The sequence below is a fragment of the Lemur catta genome, chromosome 26 (genome assembly GCF_020740605.2).
Source record: "Lemur catta isolate mLemCat1 chromosome 26, mLemCat1.pri, whole genome shotgun sequence".
NCBI classification, from domain to species: domain Eukaryota; kingdom Metazoa; phylum Chordata; class Mammalia; order Primates; family Lemuridae; genus Lemur; species Lemur catta.
In genome coordinates this window covers 1,223,339-1,238,804 of record NC_059153.1, presented here as the reverse complement: position 1 = coordinate 1,238,804, position 15,466 = coordinate 1,223,339, and the positions used below count along the sequence as shown (strand labels likewise).

The window sequence follows — 15,466 nt, the reverse complement described above, 5'->3', positions numbered from 1 at the left end:
GGGACTGGCAGCCTCTTCCTTACTCTAGTTTTTTAATCAAAGGTTTCTTAGTCAGTTTCATCCTCGTGCAGATGGCTGTTGAGGAACATCGTACTCCACCCCTCCGGGTCATCATTTGGGGCAGGTGTTTCTCCAGTCTGTGCCTCCCCACAGCAGCACACCTGGAGCGACAAAACCCCGCCTGCCTTTCTGTTTACAGACTCTGGCCTCAAACGGGAACGTTTTAGAATTTTCAAGCAATATTTACATGGGGCTTAAAGTGTCTCCTCGAAACAGACATTAGAAGTCCTTTCACTACAGAATGAATATCGAGGGTTATATTTTGCTGTGTTTTTATCTACCTTCCCGACCGTAAAAGAACAATCTTTTATCTGCTTCCCTCAGCTGTTTCCTCAAAATCAGAATAGAATGTGGCCAGTGGCCATTGGCCTGTTAGTCTGCCCTAATTCCTGGAGGAAATGAAAGAGAATTAAACGAGATTAGAGAAGCAATGCAGATGAATGTTCTATAGTCAATGAAATCAGCCACGACAGTAAACATCACTCAATTAAGTAATTGTTGCAACAATGCATTGTGTGTGTGTGTGTGTGTGTGTGTGTGTGTGTGTGTGTATTTTAATGTATTGGTAGTCTGATTCTGCTAATAAGGTATAAAATTTATAAAGCAAAATTTTATTTTTATAAACTTAAAGGATATAAGTGCAATATTGTTACGGGGATATATTGTGTAGTGGTGACACCTGGGCTCTTAGTGTATCTATTAGAATAATGTTAGAAACTTCAGTCTGGATGCTTCACAAACCTCTTGGGAGAAGCCCTGACTCTAGTAAAATAAAATTATTCTAAGCTTTCTTAATATGAAATCATAAGGCATAAATTAGCAAGGAGTAAGAAATTTCACTTTGATCTTATAATAATATTTTCTTTTTAAATTGTATTAATTTTAATATGCATCTAGTGCGAATTATACAATGTTCTGAAAGGTTTACAGGTAACCTGAATTTTCTTCTTTCCTCTGTTCTCAATAACCCTGTCCACCTTCCCGTGGCTAAACCCCTTTATACATATCTTGGGTATATTTCCTGAGATAATGTTATACATATGTACATATTTTTACATGTGCATATCTGCAAGAATCTCATGCCTTCATTTCTAAACCCATGATGTTGTAAGTTTAAAATTACTCACTTCAGCTCATAAAAACATTAAACTCATGAGTGTTTACATTTGGCAAACAGACATATTCACTAACTGTGATCTATTCTGTAATCACAAAGCAGGTCTTTTCTAAACAGTAATTTGAAAGTATGATATCCTATCTTCCTGAATATCAATTTTTGCATTTTAAATGTAATTTGCATTGAAAAAGAAAACACTGATGTTATTACAAAGAACAGAAAATAATAAAAAACACACATAATCTATTTATCGTGCTTTATACGGGGAAGAAGAGTATTTGTTTTGTAAGGACTCCCAGTGTACAAGATACAAAGGAAACTGCCAAGTCAGGCCTGGCCAGCAAGACCCAGGTGTACAGCACACGAGGATGTGAGCCAGTCCGGCCATAATGGTGTGTTGACAGCTCTGAGTCCACGCTCTCCCCTCCCAAAGCACACTGGTGTGTTTGTTACGTGTTATTTTACTTTTTATACAGCTTTAGAAACTCTCAAGCCCACCCCTAAGCACAGTGGCTAAGTGCTAGGAGTGAAGATGAACCTCCCTGGGAATAGTTGTTGTCAGTGAGTTTCTTACCCAGACTCATGCTGTCCGAGAGCCAGCCCCTCACTTAGCCCCGTGTCTATCTGGAGACCCTGCTGGGTCCCCATCGTGTATAGACCAGGCATCGTCTAGATGATATGGAACAGGAGGTGTGACTCATCTTTGCAGCAATTCTGTATAGCAGTTTTCCTCTATCTTACCTTGTCATATGATCACGGGGACAATATTTGTTAAAAATACAGATTCCTGGACCCCATCTAGTCTTATAGAAATAAAACCTCTAGGAGTCTGTGAATAAGCAGTTTCTAAAGAAATCCCATGGAATGTTTATGACGAAGCAAGTAAGGAAACTCTACTGAATTTAGCAATTACATCAGTTTTATCAAGGAGGAAGCTGAGATTCAGTAACTTAGCTAAGAGTCGCACAAGAAATTAACTTTGGAGGCATAACTCCAACTGCAATATAACTCTAAAATTTGTCCTGCTGTGTAACTTTTCTGAAGGTCATGAGGTCAAGCAAATCTGTCAGGCGACATAGAATGAAAATTTGTATTATAGACAACATTGGATTTGCAAGAGACCTTACAATCGTGCCGTTTCTTCCCGTGTTTTGGTTAGGACAAATACACTCAACAATTACAGAATTATGAAGAACTTGATAACTTTACATTGTCCCCAACCCCTGTTGCAAAGCCTGAGATGCCGCTTCTAGAGCATGAATAATAAAAGGGTTTTATCCTACGTATTTTAAGTGAAGGAGGGGAGTGGGTCAAAACCGACAATAGTCCAGTGCCTGGAAAACCACACAGCTGAGATTTTGCTGGGTGCTAAGACTGAGTGGGAAAGCTCAGTTCTGCACGGTCACCCCGTGATCGACAGCAGTAATGTGCACGTTACAGTTAGAACGTGGTCTGTGCTCACAGTAGAGAACTTCCTAGAATCCTCTTTCTGCTTAACGACATACAGAGAACGGGGAAACTAACAGACCCCTGGAAGAAATCTATCCTTCCTAATTTATAATCCGGGAAATTGTAGTAGCTATTCTCTCAGCTCTGAACTTTTGTAATCAAAAGCCATTTTTCAAACTACTTCAGCTTTAAAATGAATGTACTCAAAGATTTTCCATGACGTGCACAGCTTGAGTTGTTATAGTGGAATCCATTTCCAGATCCTCAATTTCCGTGGTTCTTTTTTCTTAAAATTGTCCAGGAATATGCCTGGTATTACAATAATTCGTTTTGCTCTTTTATGGGTAGAAAAGGAGGTAACACCCTCTTGTATCCCAAATCTTAATGTACCGCATTAGCCAGAGATACAAAAACTATCTGGGGTCGGGCGGTATCTGCAGTCCCGGCTAGGGGGGTTAAGGTGCGGGAGGATTGCTGGAGGCCTGGAGTTCGAGGCTGCCGTGTGCTGTGAATCGCCACTGCATCCAGCCTGGGCAGCATGGTCAGACTCTATCTATAAAAAAATCTGTCATTTTGGATGACGGATTAAAGTAAAAATTTTGGGTGATGAATTAAAGTAAAATTTGGAATTATTGGTTTTAACAATGATATTCTTAATGATTGCTCAGAACATCTGAAACTCACCATGGTGCTTTATTTCCTCGTCTTATCGTTAATTCTTTCACAGTGAAACTTTGCCCCGGTTGGAAATTTTGGATGCAGAACATTAAAAATAGCGGTGATGACTTGTAGATTTTAAAATTTAACTAAATGTTTTCCAGACTATCCAGTTTTTCAAAGGAACATGCTCATGGATAAATATGCTGTGACTGATTTTAGGACCAGCGTGCTTTGATTAATAAAGCAGTTAAAAGGCATTTTATTGAATCATGTCAAATTACCATGCAAACACCATCTTATAAAATGTTTACTATATCATAGTAATAAAATAAGCTTAAACACATGCTGAGAAATTTTAGATGTCAAATGTGTAAAAGGATATATGTTTTTTTCAAAATTATTTTGGGGTAACAGACAAAATATTCACAGATCACTGAACTAGTTATGTCTAGATCATAGTTGGCATTCAGTAAATATAGGGTGAATAAATAAATATTTATTGAATATGGAATGAACACCCAAGCAGTTGTCCTAATGAAGCTATGACTGCACATTCAGAACATCACGAAATCGCTGAACTTTTCCCCCTCAAATTTAACACAGCTCAATCCTCCCTGGCCTCCCGTTCACGAATCCTCGAAGATGCACGTAGCACACCTCTCTCCCCTAGAGGTGACCGCAGATGGAGGAAGAGATGAGATTGCACAGGCTTGGGAGACGGGACACAACTGCACATGGCCACATTGAGTTATAGGTGCCCGAGCCTCCTACAGTTGCAATTTTAGTGTCTCATTTTGCAACGACCACCTTAAGGGTAGCGTATCTCGCGTGTTCTTGGAAATACAGCTCTATCATGCAGCATGTTGTAACGAAGGAAATTAATCCTTTCTCTGAGGACGTAGGGCAGTCCAGTCTGAGCTGGTTTCCCAAACGCAACTGTCAGCCTGCTGTGCTCGCAGGGACCCCAGCAAGGTTCCGCCCCAGCTCCGTGCAGGGACCTCCCTCTCTCCACTTGCCTCAGACGTTTTCCATTCCCACAGCTGGGTTTTCCCTGTGGGCCTTCTGCTGCCTGCCCCGCTGACGACTTATTCTTGCTCCAGAAAACCTTCTGAGATGGTTACAAACGGCGCTCGCGGGGACAAAGGATTGTCCTGATTAAAACAACAACAGAGCTAGGACGGTCTCGCGAGCATCCGGATGGGTGGCCGTCCCACACGGACACCACTCGCGATGCTCCTCTCTCTCTTCTTCCCCTCTCGTCACTGAACAGGAACAATATCATTATTTTGAAAACTTGAGAGTTAAACTAAGCTTTCAGTTGTGGCCAAAGGTCTATTCCGTGGTCAGGACAGCCCAGACACCTGAAACTACCTCTCGTCTCATTATTCTTGGGGATCTGATGACTTCGGCATTGCATTTGCGTGTCCTACCGGATGGGCAGTTCTTGAAAAATAAGAACAAACTGGCCCCTAAATATCAGTCTTGAATTAATAGGCCTTTTCTCCCTACAGGTTTGAGATTAATCGGGGGTGGAGGGGGGGAAGCTTAATTAGCTCAAATAAGATGGACTGGCTATATTTCATTTCTCTTTGTTCACTGGAATATTATTTCGTTATCATTATTGGCATGATGGCCTTTTGCTTAAAACACTGGTTTGCCCTGAGGTTAAGTGGACGTGAGACTGCTGTCAGGAAGCAGAACGAGAAAATGTTGTTTGCAGACTTGTCACCGTTTTCCTCAAGTATTCTGTCTTTCCAGCAGCTGCAGCCGGACCTGCTGTTGGTATTTATTTGGAGGCTTCTTGAAGGAGATGTTTGGCCAAGTTTAGTTTTTCAGTCTCTACATTCAGCACATAGGTCACTAGTTAATGACCTTACCTACGTGTGCATTAAGCCCTGGTAAATGCCCTTACTCATGGCACTTTACAGGGAGCTGGAAAGCCCGGGCAGAGCCCGCTGTCCCTAAATTCTGTGCCACTGAGGACACATTACTTATTCCCAGCAGTTACTTCACCTCCCTCCCCTTCTTTGCTAAAATTTTAAATAAATAATGATTCCGAATTAGCACAGAGGAAATGGACCTTTTTTTTTTAAAAAAAAAAGCCTTTTATACTAAAAAGAAAGGCTAATTTCTGATAGACTTTATTTTCAAGCTGTGTCCAATGTGTTTACTCTTTCTTTTAGTTCGTGTCACGATCATAGTAACTGGCACTGCTATTTGTGGAAACCACTCTATTTTTAGCCTAAGGGGGATTGGCCGAAAACGTCTTTGTCTTTTGGCCCGAGCATGGGTAGCTCTCAAACATCCTTAATTTATGGCCAATCGCCGGCTATTATTAGGTGTCCCGAATTAATTCATCTCCTAATTGTGACCAAGACCGAGTAATGAACCATTCTACATGAAAGCTGAGTGTCTCTGGATGCTCACGAAGCCAGATTTCTGATTCAACTGTGGGGCATTTCAGTGTGGGACAGGCATGCTACGGTCTCTCCCTAATTCCTTCTCTTGAGTCCCAGTGTCACACAGACTACTGTTGTTCCCAGAAAAGTTCTCTAGTCTGTTCACCTAAAGTCTGAGTAAATTAAGAGCCATGAAATCCCACTATTAAAAATTTCAAAAGCAGGTGAAATAAAAATCCGCCTTTTTATTCACCTCTAACCTAAGTACCAGATAAGCATAGTATTGATTTTGTTAAATGGCAACTGAGACTAAGGTACTCAAGCCCACTTCTTGTTGGTCACAAAACCATCATCAGATAGGACTAGGTAACAGCATTCGGAGGCCAAATTAAATAGAAAATAAAGATTTCCCGTGTGGAAATTTCTGAATAGCATCTTTATTAATGTGTATAATTCCCTCCAGCCGTCCCTTGGTTTCCACAGTTCTCATGTCTTCAGGATCCTCCATGACTGCCGTGGACCATGTCTCTCCCTCTCTGTCTCTCTCTCTCTCTCTCTGTCTCTCTCTCTCTCTCTCACCTGTGATGCCATGCTCAGACTCTTTAAAGGGATTATTGTGGGGAAAAACCCAATGGCAAGCTGCAGAACCCTCATACCTGAGTTGAAAATGCTTTAAAACCCTTTACTGAAAAATAATGCATGATGCTTGTTGAAACATGAAAATTGTTATGAATGAGTTAGATCCGTATTTTCTCCTGTTCCAAGTGTTCTGGCCGATGGTTCTCCAAGGGCAGCTTTATGGCTGAGCACATCTGAGCCGGGGACCTGGACTTCAGAAGGCAAAGCGTGCCCCCAAATACCCCTTGCTTTCCCTGAAACCTGCTTTCATAAACCTATTTCATCTCTTCTTGACTTTATTCCTACATAGAGGGTATTTATTGGATCCAGGAGTTTCCTAAGTAGACTAAAAGCTGTGTGATAAAACCTTGCCTTTCAGTTATTAAAATTTATTTTTTTAGGCCGGGCGCGGTGGCTCACGCCTGTAATCCTAGCTCTGGGAGGCCGAGGCGGGTGGATCGCTCGAGGTCAGGAGTTCGAGACCAGCCTGAGCAAGAGTGAGACCCCGTCTCTACCAAAAAAAATAGAAAGAAATTATCTGGCCAACTAAAAATATATATACAAAAAAAAATTAGCCGGGCATGGTGGCTCATGCCTGTAGTCCCAGCTACTCGGGAGGCTGAGGCAGGAGGATCGCTTAAGCCCAGGAGTCTGAGGTTGCTGTGAGCTAGGCTGATGCCACGGCACTCACTCTAGCCCGGGCAACAAAGTGAGACTCTGTCTCAAAAAAAAAAAATAAATAAATAAAATTTATTTTTTTAAATTTCCAAAGAAAGCATCCTGGTATTTATGTTCTGGGATTCTATTCCAAGTGCAGGTTCACAGTATCCATAACCTTTCAAATTTTAGAAAGTTGTCTGAGCATATTTTCCCTTCCTATGTCATCTTTAATAAAAGTTAATTAAAAGATATATTAAAGCATAATAAAACTACCTATCCTCTAACGTACTTTCTGTTTTGGACAGAGTGAGTGCCCCTCTATAAAACCTGAATTATGAGAATTTTACTGTGATCCAATGCAAGTAAAGCACTGCTGTGCATACCACTTTTTATAATATCATCTGCTCCAAATATTTGCCACTTTAATATTTTCCATTTCCCATCAGCTGAGAATGGGAAGATGGTGAGGCACTTTTCAGAGTTTTCTGCATCTATGCCCTGCTACTTTTAGCAAACAACTGTAATTAAAAAACTATTAATAACAACTAATAAATACCATAGCCTACCACGTAGACTACTTTTTAGGGTTAGAACCCAGCATCGTCCTATATTCAGAATCCCCTGGGCACTTGTTTGCGTTGTAAATAGCACTTCATGTTTTATGTGGCACATGTTTATTTCCGCTGAAAGAAAATGTCCTATTTTTGAGGAAGGAAAGAAACTCGTAAGACATCAAATGTTTCTTGCAAAACAATTTGATGAAATAAATGTAAATGAATCAGAAACATGTGAATGGTATTACAACTAAAATTAATGGGTTTAAATAGGAAGGGGGTAAATCGCTTGGGGGGACGAGTGTGGTAAGGCGGGAAGTGACATTTGTTTTGTTTTCATCAGTCCTGGATTCTTGAAAAATGGCCTAATACTCTGGGTTCAACCTCATTCAGATGCTTTCATGCCTAATGACGGAATTACAAAATGGGAAAATAATATGCAAATTCACTTTATAGCTTGATCTGGCTCCAATTATAATGTATGCATTCAACATTGCCACTACGCCATCCTGCAGAAAAATCACTTTCAATTGGGAGTGAGTGATTTTTTTTCCATGTAATTCTTTTAGGGGTAAACAAGAAATTGTAATAATGCTAAAATATATTTTTTTCCCTCAGATGCACACATAAATTTCACGTTTCCTTTTTCTAACTTAAGATGATCAGATCTAAATGGAAACCACATGGGGACTGAATCTGCACAGACGTACGCACAAGATGGGCAAGGGGAGGAAAGGCACCGGGAGAGAAGAAGGAGGAGGAGGGGGAGGAGGAGGAGGAGGAGGAGGAGGAGGGGAGGAGGAGGAGGAGGAGGAGGAGGAGGAGGAGGGGAGGAGGAGGAGGAGGAGGAGGAGGGGAGGAGGAGGAGGAGGAGGGGAGGGGGGGGGAGGGAGGGAGGGAAAAGGAATGAGTGACGCGTACAGAGTTCGGCTGTCAAACCTAATTCCACAGTAAAGCGCTCACATCCCACTAACCGAGAATCACGGAAACTTTATCCCATCACTTTATATTCATATCATCTACATACCTAAGACCAAGTACACGGATTCTTTTTATAGCTTGTATTTCTCAATTTAAAAAAAAAATCACGTGTTACTCTGAAAATCAGAAGGAAAAAAATGTGCAAACGAAAGAAAAGCCAACAGGTAAGTCTGTTGAATGAGAAGCGGAGCAGCTACGATGAATGAGCTTAAATTAGCAGCAGTGCAAGGTCATAACTGTTCCCAAGACCCCAACGTCACTCGTGAGGTTCCACTAATCAACAGAAAGACCGAATCCTCACTTGAAAGCTGTGTCAATGACAATATATGAGTCGTGTCAGTTTTATCTTTGTCGCCGTCAGCAGTCAGTATGAGGTCCTGAATAAGTGTCGCTGTGTCGCGTCTATGCTCAGAACATTCGGGACGGTCGTGTTTTGATGTGAGTGTAATGGGGTTTAATCCTTGGCTTTCGCTGTTGTTTCGCTTGGCGACAGGCCTACCCTTGCAGCAGCGACAAGGAGTGTGAGGTCGGGAGATACTGCCACAGTCCCCACCAAGGGGCGTCCGCCTGCATGGTGTGCCGGAGGAAAAAGAAGCGCTGTCACCGAGATGGCATGTGCTGCCCCGGGACCCGCTGCAATAACGGTAAGCGGGCTCCATCAGCTTCATGGGCCTCTGTCTTTCTCCTGCAGGAGCGCATCCTGCAGGTCACTCTCCCGAACCGTACGGGTTGGTGTTGGTGGGGCAAGGTGAGCTGGGTACCTCCCCGGTCTCAGTTGTCCTGGACTCCGATCACCTTCTACACGTGGTGATCTACGCTGGTCTAAGACACCCACCGCCACACTGAAGTGTCGCGTAGAAATAGCAAGATGTTCTCCTGCGACACACACGTTGGCGAACACGTGCAAACGAACCACAGACAGGAACCTGGTGTGAGTTAGTAACGCAGCTGTGGTCTCTCTTCCAGTTTCCCACCAAGGTGTTCTGTGACTCACTCTTAGGTGGTGGAGTGATCGGTTCCTCTAAGGAGAGACACGGTTCTACCCCCAGCCCGGATTCCCCCAATCTCAAGGAATTTATAGGCAGACAATTCAACGTTTCAGATGAAGAATCACAGACAGCACATGATAAAAAATAATTGCAGAAGATAATCAGAAATATACACTTAGTCCTACAGAACAACATAATTAGGCTTAGATTCCCACCCTGTTCCCGACCTTGGGCACAGATCTACGAGTACCCTGGACATGAGGTGAGGGAAGGAAAATCTCACACCATTAGAGAAGTTCACAGTGTAGACGAGGAGTATGTTGTTGATTAAGAAAGGAACCTGGGACCAGAAGATGTACGTCTGGTCCCGTGATTCGAAAATACTAATAGCTGACATGAATGTGATTCTTTGCTGTCATTATTCTAAGCATCTCACGTGTATTTTCAATAACGCAGTGAAATCAATGCTATTTTTATTCCTATTTTTGCCCAAGGTCATTTGATCTTGAGAGAGGCAAGATTCCAATCAAGGAAGCCTGGCTCCAGGGCCAAAGTTTGCTCTACTCAGTCTCAATAAACGAGTAAATGAAGGGATGGATGGATGGATGGATGGATGGATGGATAGATAGATAGATAGACAGATGGGAGATGGGCCTCCTACTTCACATCAGGAAAATGCTTGGGTAAGTGCTACGCTTGGTAGAGCTGAATTAGTCTAACCGCTGACATGCCCGTCCCCAGGCCTCTGCATCCCGGTCACAGAGAGCATCTTGACCCCTCACATCCCAGCCCTGGAAGGCACCCGGCACAGAGACCGCAACCACGGCCACTACTCAAACCACGACTTGGGGTGGCAGAACCTGGGAAGGCCACACGCCAAGATGTCACACATAAAAGGTGGGGCTTTCTGTAGTTCCATTCCTTATTTCTCTTTTTATAAAGAGGTGAAAGAAAAATACAGATAATTAATTCTATTGGTTTTGGAAAAAAAATGACTACGAAAAGTACCTTAATAGCAAAATTTTAACCAAATTTATTAATTCTGAGGATGCTAGAAATTTCGTGGAGATCTTAAATTGTCATATATATTGTGAGAATTGCAGGGCCTGGATAAGTCACGCCATTTTCTAAACAGGCTTTCCTTTTTACATGGAATTTGGAAGAAATCTCCTGTACAGATAGTTCTGTCACGTACGATAATGTCTTCTAAAATATAAATGAGAAAATGTTTACTGACACATGATTAAATCCTTAAGCTTTTGGGTCATCTTCTCACCTTTTCTGATTCAGAAACTTTATTTCACTAAACAACCAGATGATACACTGTCCATAAACGAGCTACCAAAAATATTTAGTTTATTGTGGCATTACGTATGGCCATCCAGTCTCCTTCCTTGTGTCAAAATATTTGAGAAACCTAATCACTAACAGTAAAATTTGAAAGCGTGAGATTATCGAAACCTAATACTCCCTGAAGTCCCAAATCCCTTCCCCATATCTCCTGTTTCTACTCCACCGAACTCACATGCATTCATGATTACGTGAGTATCTTTCCTTATTCCAACAGATACTATGTCACAGTACAGCTCCAAACTTACTAATAATTTTTATTTACTTATACATACAATTTTCTGATGGCAGATGGAAGAGATCTTATTTTGCATGGCTAGTGAGTTGGATTAGTTACACCTGGGCTGACGGATACCCTCCATCCCGGAGGTTGGCACAGTGTCGCCTGTGACCCAGTCTCTCCTGCCTCCTGGCTCTTGTTAAACTTGGTAGAATTGGAAACACAGACTCGCCCGTTCATTGCGGCTTCGTCTGTGGTGGTTTTTGCAGTAAAACAGCAGAACTGAGGATTGCGGCGGAGATCACGGGGCCTCACAACCCTGACATGTTTACAGTCCGGCACTTTGCAGAGAAGTTTGCCTGTGTTTGCTTTACATACATGACACATCCACCTGCCACGACGGGTGGGGCTAATCGTTTTTGGAACAAGACACCCAGATTTGTACCTCCGCGTATGTTTTATGATGAGTTCTCCGTGGCCCCTGAGGCTGTCTGCCCCCAGATGGGCTGATGGCCATTCCTGTTCTGCTCTGTCTCCCGGCCCTGTGTGGACAGAACGTCCTAGGGTCCCTGTCGGCTGCGGCTGGCGGGGTTTGGCCACGGGGGGAGACTAAGTGGCAGATCCTTCTACCTCCACCACTGTAGTTGGTGCTTCTGGCAAAGCCCTGTCTCCTCGCAGCTCTGGCCCCTGCCTCGTGGCCCGCTGGGGTCCCAGGCCAGCGATCCCAGCCCCAGTCCTGACACCTGCTCCTCGGGGTCCTGCCCCGACGCATGGCTTTCTGTGGCTGCCAATCTCCATATGGTCTCCCCCTCCTCTGATAACTCTTGCCTCTACTGCTCCCCATGTGACCAGCTCTCTGCATGAGATATCTCCCGTCTAAACACTCGAAGTTTCTATTATCCCGGCCAGACTATCTAACTGACACACGGTCTTAGGAATACCGGACAACTTCAGCCTTCTCCTTGAATCAGATGTTTGTTTAGACCTTCCAAGAAGGTATCAAATTAATTAATTTAAAACAATCTTTTTACTTTTTTTTTTTTTTTTTTGCACTCTCCTAGTAGGAAAAAAAAATAACGATCAGGGAAATATTTCAAAAGCAGATGATGACAAAGTAAAGATGAAGCAAAGTCCTGGCTCTTATTTAAATTTCACATTCAGATGGCAAATAATGGAAACAGATAACAGTGATTAGAGACAGAGCCAGTGATTAGAGAGAGAGCCAATGATTGATCAGAGAGAGCCAGTGATTGATCAGAGAGAGCCAATGATTGATCAGAGAGAGCCAATGATTGATCAGAGAGAGCCAATGATTGATCAGAGAGAGAGCCAATGATTGATCAGAGAGAGCCAATGATTGATCAGAGAGAGAGCCAATGATTGATCAGAGAGAGCCAATGATTGATCAGAGAGAGCCAATGATTGATCAGAGAGAGAGCCAACTGGTACGAAGTCAAGACTTTCCATTATAAATGGTACCATCATACAAGATAGTATAATATAAATATCTTATGTGCTTCTGCGTACAAAGTGGAATTGTTGTCCTAAGGCGTCACGGTAGTGTCTCTTGGCCGTCACCCTGCAGGGCACGAAGGGGACCCCTGCCTGCGCTCGTCAGACTGCGTGGAGGGGTTTTGCTGCGCGCGCCACTTCTGGACCAAAATCTGCAAGCCGGTGCTCCACCAGGGCGAAGTCTGCACCAAGCAGCGCAAGAAGGGCTCTCACGGGCTGGAAATTTTCCAGCGATGCGACTGTGCGAAGGGCCTGTCCTGCAAGGTCTGGAAGGACGCGACCTACTCCTCCAAGGCCAGACTCCACGTGTGCCAGAAAGTCTGACCACCGCCGAGGCGAGTCAGCACCAGCAGACTGTGAATCTGTGTATTTAATGCATTAGAGCATGGTGGGAAGTGACGTTTGGAATGCAAAAGCACGGCTAAAGTAAGAAATGGGGTGAGAATATAGATCACAGCAGGAGAAAAAGAATGAGAGAACCGAATAGATGAGAATGGGCGAAAAGGCAGCACAACCCGTGTGTTTCCATTATGCAACTGTTTTATGTAAATAATGTACACATTTGTGAAAACGCTATTATTAAAAAAAAAAAAAAGCACACAATGGAAATTACTGATGAATACCATGTGACTATCCAAGAGTTTAGGTTGTGCTAGAGGAGAGGTTTCCTTCAGATTGGAAATTGCCTATAAAAGTAACCTAAAAGCCATGTTTCTATTCAAGGTTATAATTTAACAGAATACTTTCAGTATACTTGGGCATACAGTAGGCTCCAAAATGAAAAACGTTGTTAAACAGGAAATAAAAACACGGAGCATAATTTGCAACACAGAATCACCTCTTAATTAGGAATACTAATTCTGCTCAATTAAAGGCCTTGGTAAATGAAAAAAAGTAGTCAGAAGTCAACATGTTTCAAATAATGTCAAAATAGTGGCAGGTGTTTTATCAAGAACTTAAGGGGGGGGGAAAGAACTTATTTTTCCACAAACTGCTATTGACATTTTTCAAAAGTTTAATTTTGCCTGTAATTAGTTAGAACTGGTATGAGACAAAAACAGTCCCTTCAGAGTCTAAATGAGTGACATCACATGTTTCTTTAACCTGTGTGATTCCTGCCCTGAATGCGTTTTATTTTCCATCAGTCGTGACTAGCACGATACTTGCACAGCGCAGAACGTTCGCAGATCACTAAAAATTTAAAGATGCTCAATAGATGTTGGAAACCGTCTAATGGAGAGATCATTGGGGTTTTTTATAGCTTTGCCATGGCCTATGTTTTCATAGATTAGACTAATAAATTTTGTTTTTTACATGCTCAGCAGTAACAGAGACTTGAGCTATAACAGCACTGCACTGAGGCCCAGCCCGAAAGTGGGGGAAACTCTGTCAGTTACCCAGGTTTTGGCAACACCCAGGTCGTATGTCTGCGGCACAAGGTGACTTTTCATCTTTAAAATCAGAACTGGCATGACAGAAATGAAGTATCTCCGTGGGCTTTGCTATCATAATATTTACTACACAGATGAATTCAGCGTGAGGTCACTTGCCCTTACTGTCCTCAAAATATTTATTTTATATTTTTGAGGTCCTAAAATAACCTTAATATAAGGAGCTGTCACGAAATGGACTCCCCGGGTAGACAGTGCAGTGAGGTTCCTTTGCCTGCCACAAGCTTCTCACTAACCAACGGCACCATCTGATTTTTTTTTTTGCCCCCAACTCTCCCTGCGACAGCTGTTTTATTGCCAAAGATACAGTTTCTGTTTTCTGAAGCCACTGAGGTTAAGAAATATAAATAGAATAACTTGTAAAATCTACATATTGCTAATCTTTAGAAACCCAAGTTTCTAAATTCTTTGAAAGAACTTTACTAGTTTTTTTTTTTACTTAACTCAGTTCTAAATATTGTGTCTAGAGCATAAAAGAAAAAGTTGTCTTATAGTTGTTACTTTAAACTTTCACAGGCTGCAAGTCACTCCTCAATTTTCTTTTATTTAAACTCCATCTGCAGTCTCCAATTTAAGTTGTCTAGGAGAAATTGAATTTCAGCCTGTGTCTCTATTAAGAATTTTAGCTTCCCACGCACATTTACTAGGATGGTTAAGATTTATGTTTTCCGCACGTCTGCAAAAGCAAAAATTATAAGCTGAATTATCCAAGAACTGAAGTTTGTACAAGCAGATCGCTGTAAGCTTGATGACGTGAGAATGGGACATTTCAGTCAAATGCCTCCTATACAGCAACTACATTTATGATCTGGTTTCTGCATTATTTCCCTTATGTTCGCCCTTTCAAAAATTATTATTTGAAGTAATTTATTTACAGGAAATGTTAATGAGATGTATTTTCTTATAGAGATATTTCTTACAGAAAGCTTTGTAGCAGAATATATTTGCAGCTATTGACTTTGTAATTTAGGGAAAATGTATAATAAGATAAAATATATTAAATGTTTTTCTTCCAAAATTTGCATTCAAAGTCCTTTGTATCTATCTTGCTATGGGAAAAACTTCCGTAGTATCGTAAATTCTCAGAGTTCAACTGGACGTGGTCTCATGTCACAGACTCAGTGGGAATCCTTTAGACGACATCACCATGAGGTGATTCCAAGAGGTTTCCTACTACCGAAGCTGACTTATTTCACAGCAAGATAGCTATAATTGCTAGAAAGTTATTTTTTTTCCAGTTAAACCAAAGTATTCTAGCTTGTGATTTCCACCCATTTATTCTTACTTTGCCTTCTGGAACATCATAGAACAAGGGTTCTGCACAAACCTCGTCACAATACTTGAAGACAGGTAGTATATTCCCCGTAATCGTCTCTCTAGGCTAAAAAGAACCGATGCTTAGGGTATTGGTTCGTTTCCATATGACATAAAGAAGCTACAAGATGC

General features: G+C 42.0%; 1 protein-coding gene across 1 annotated transcript in view; it reads left to right on the top strand.

The window, feature by feature from the left end:
• The window catches only part of DKK2 (dickkopf WNT signaling pathway inhibitor 2), a 76,657-nt gene extending 61,619 nt beyond the window's left edge, over positions 1-15,038 (top strand). The window contains exons 2-4 of the mRNA XM_045537424.1: positions 8,992-9,142; positions 10,229-10,384; positions 12,643-15,038. Coding sequence (XP_045393380.1) covers positions 8,992-9,142; positions 10,229-10,384; positions 12,643-12,893 — 558 coding nt within the window. The 3' untranslated portion in view covers positions 12,894-15,038. The remainder of the gene's footprint in view (positions 1-8,991; positions 9,143-10,228; positions 10,385-12,642) is intronic.
• The last annotated feature ends 428 nt before the right edge of the window (positions 15,039-15,466 follow it).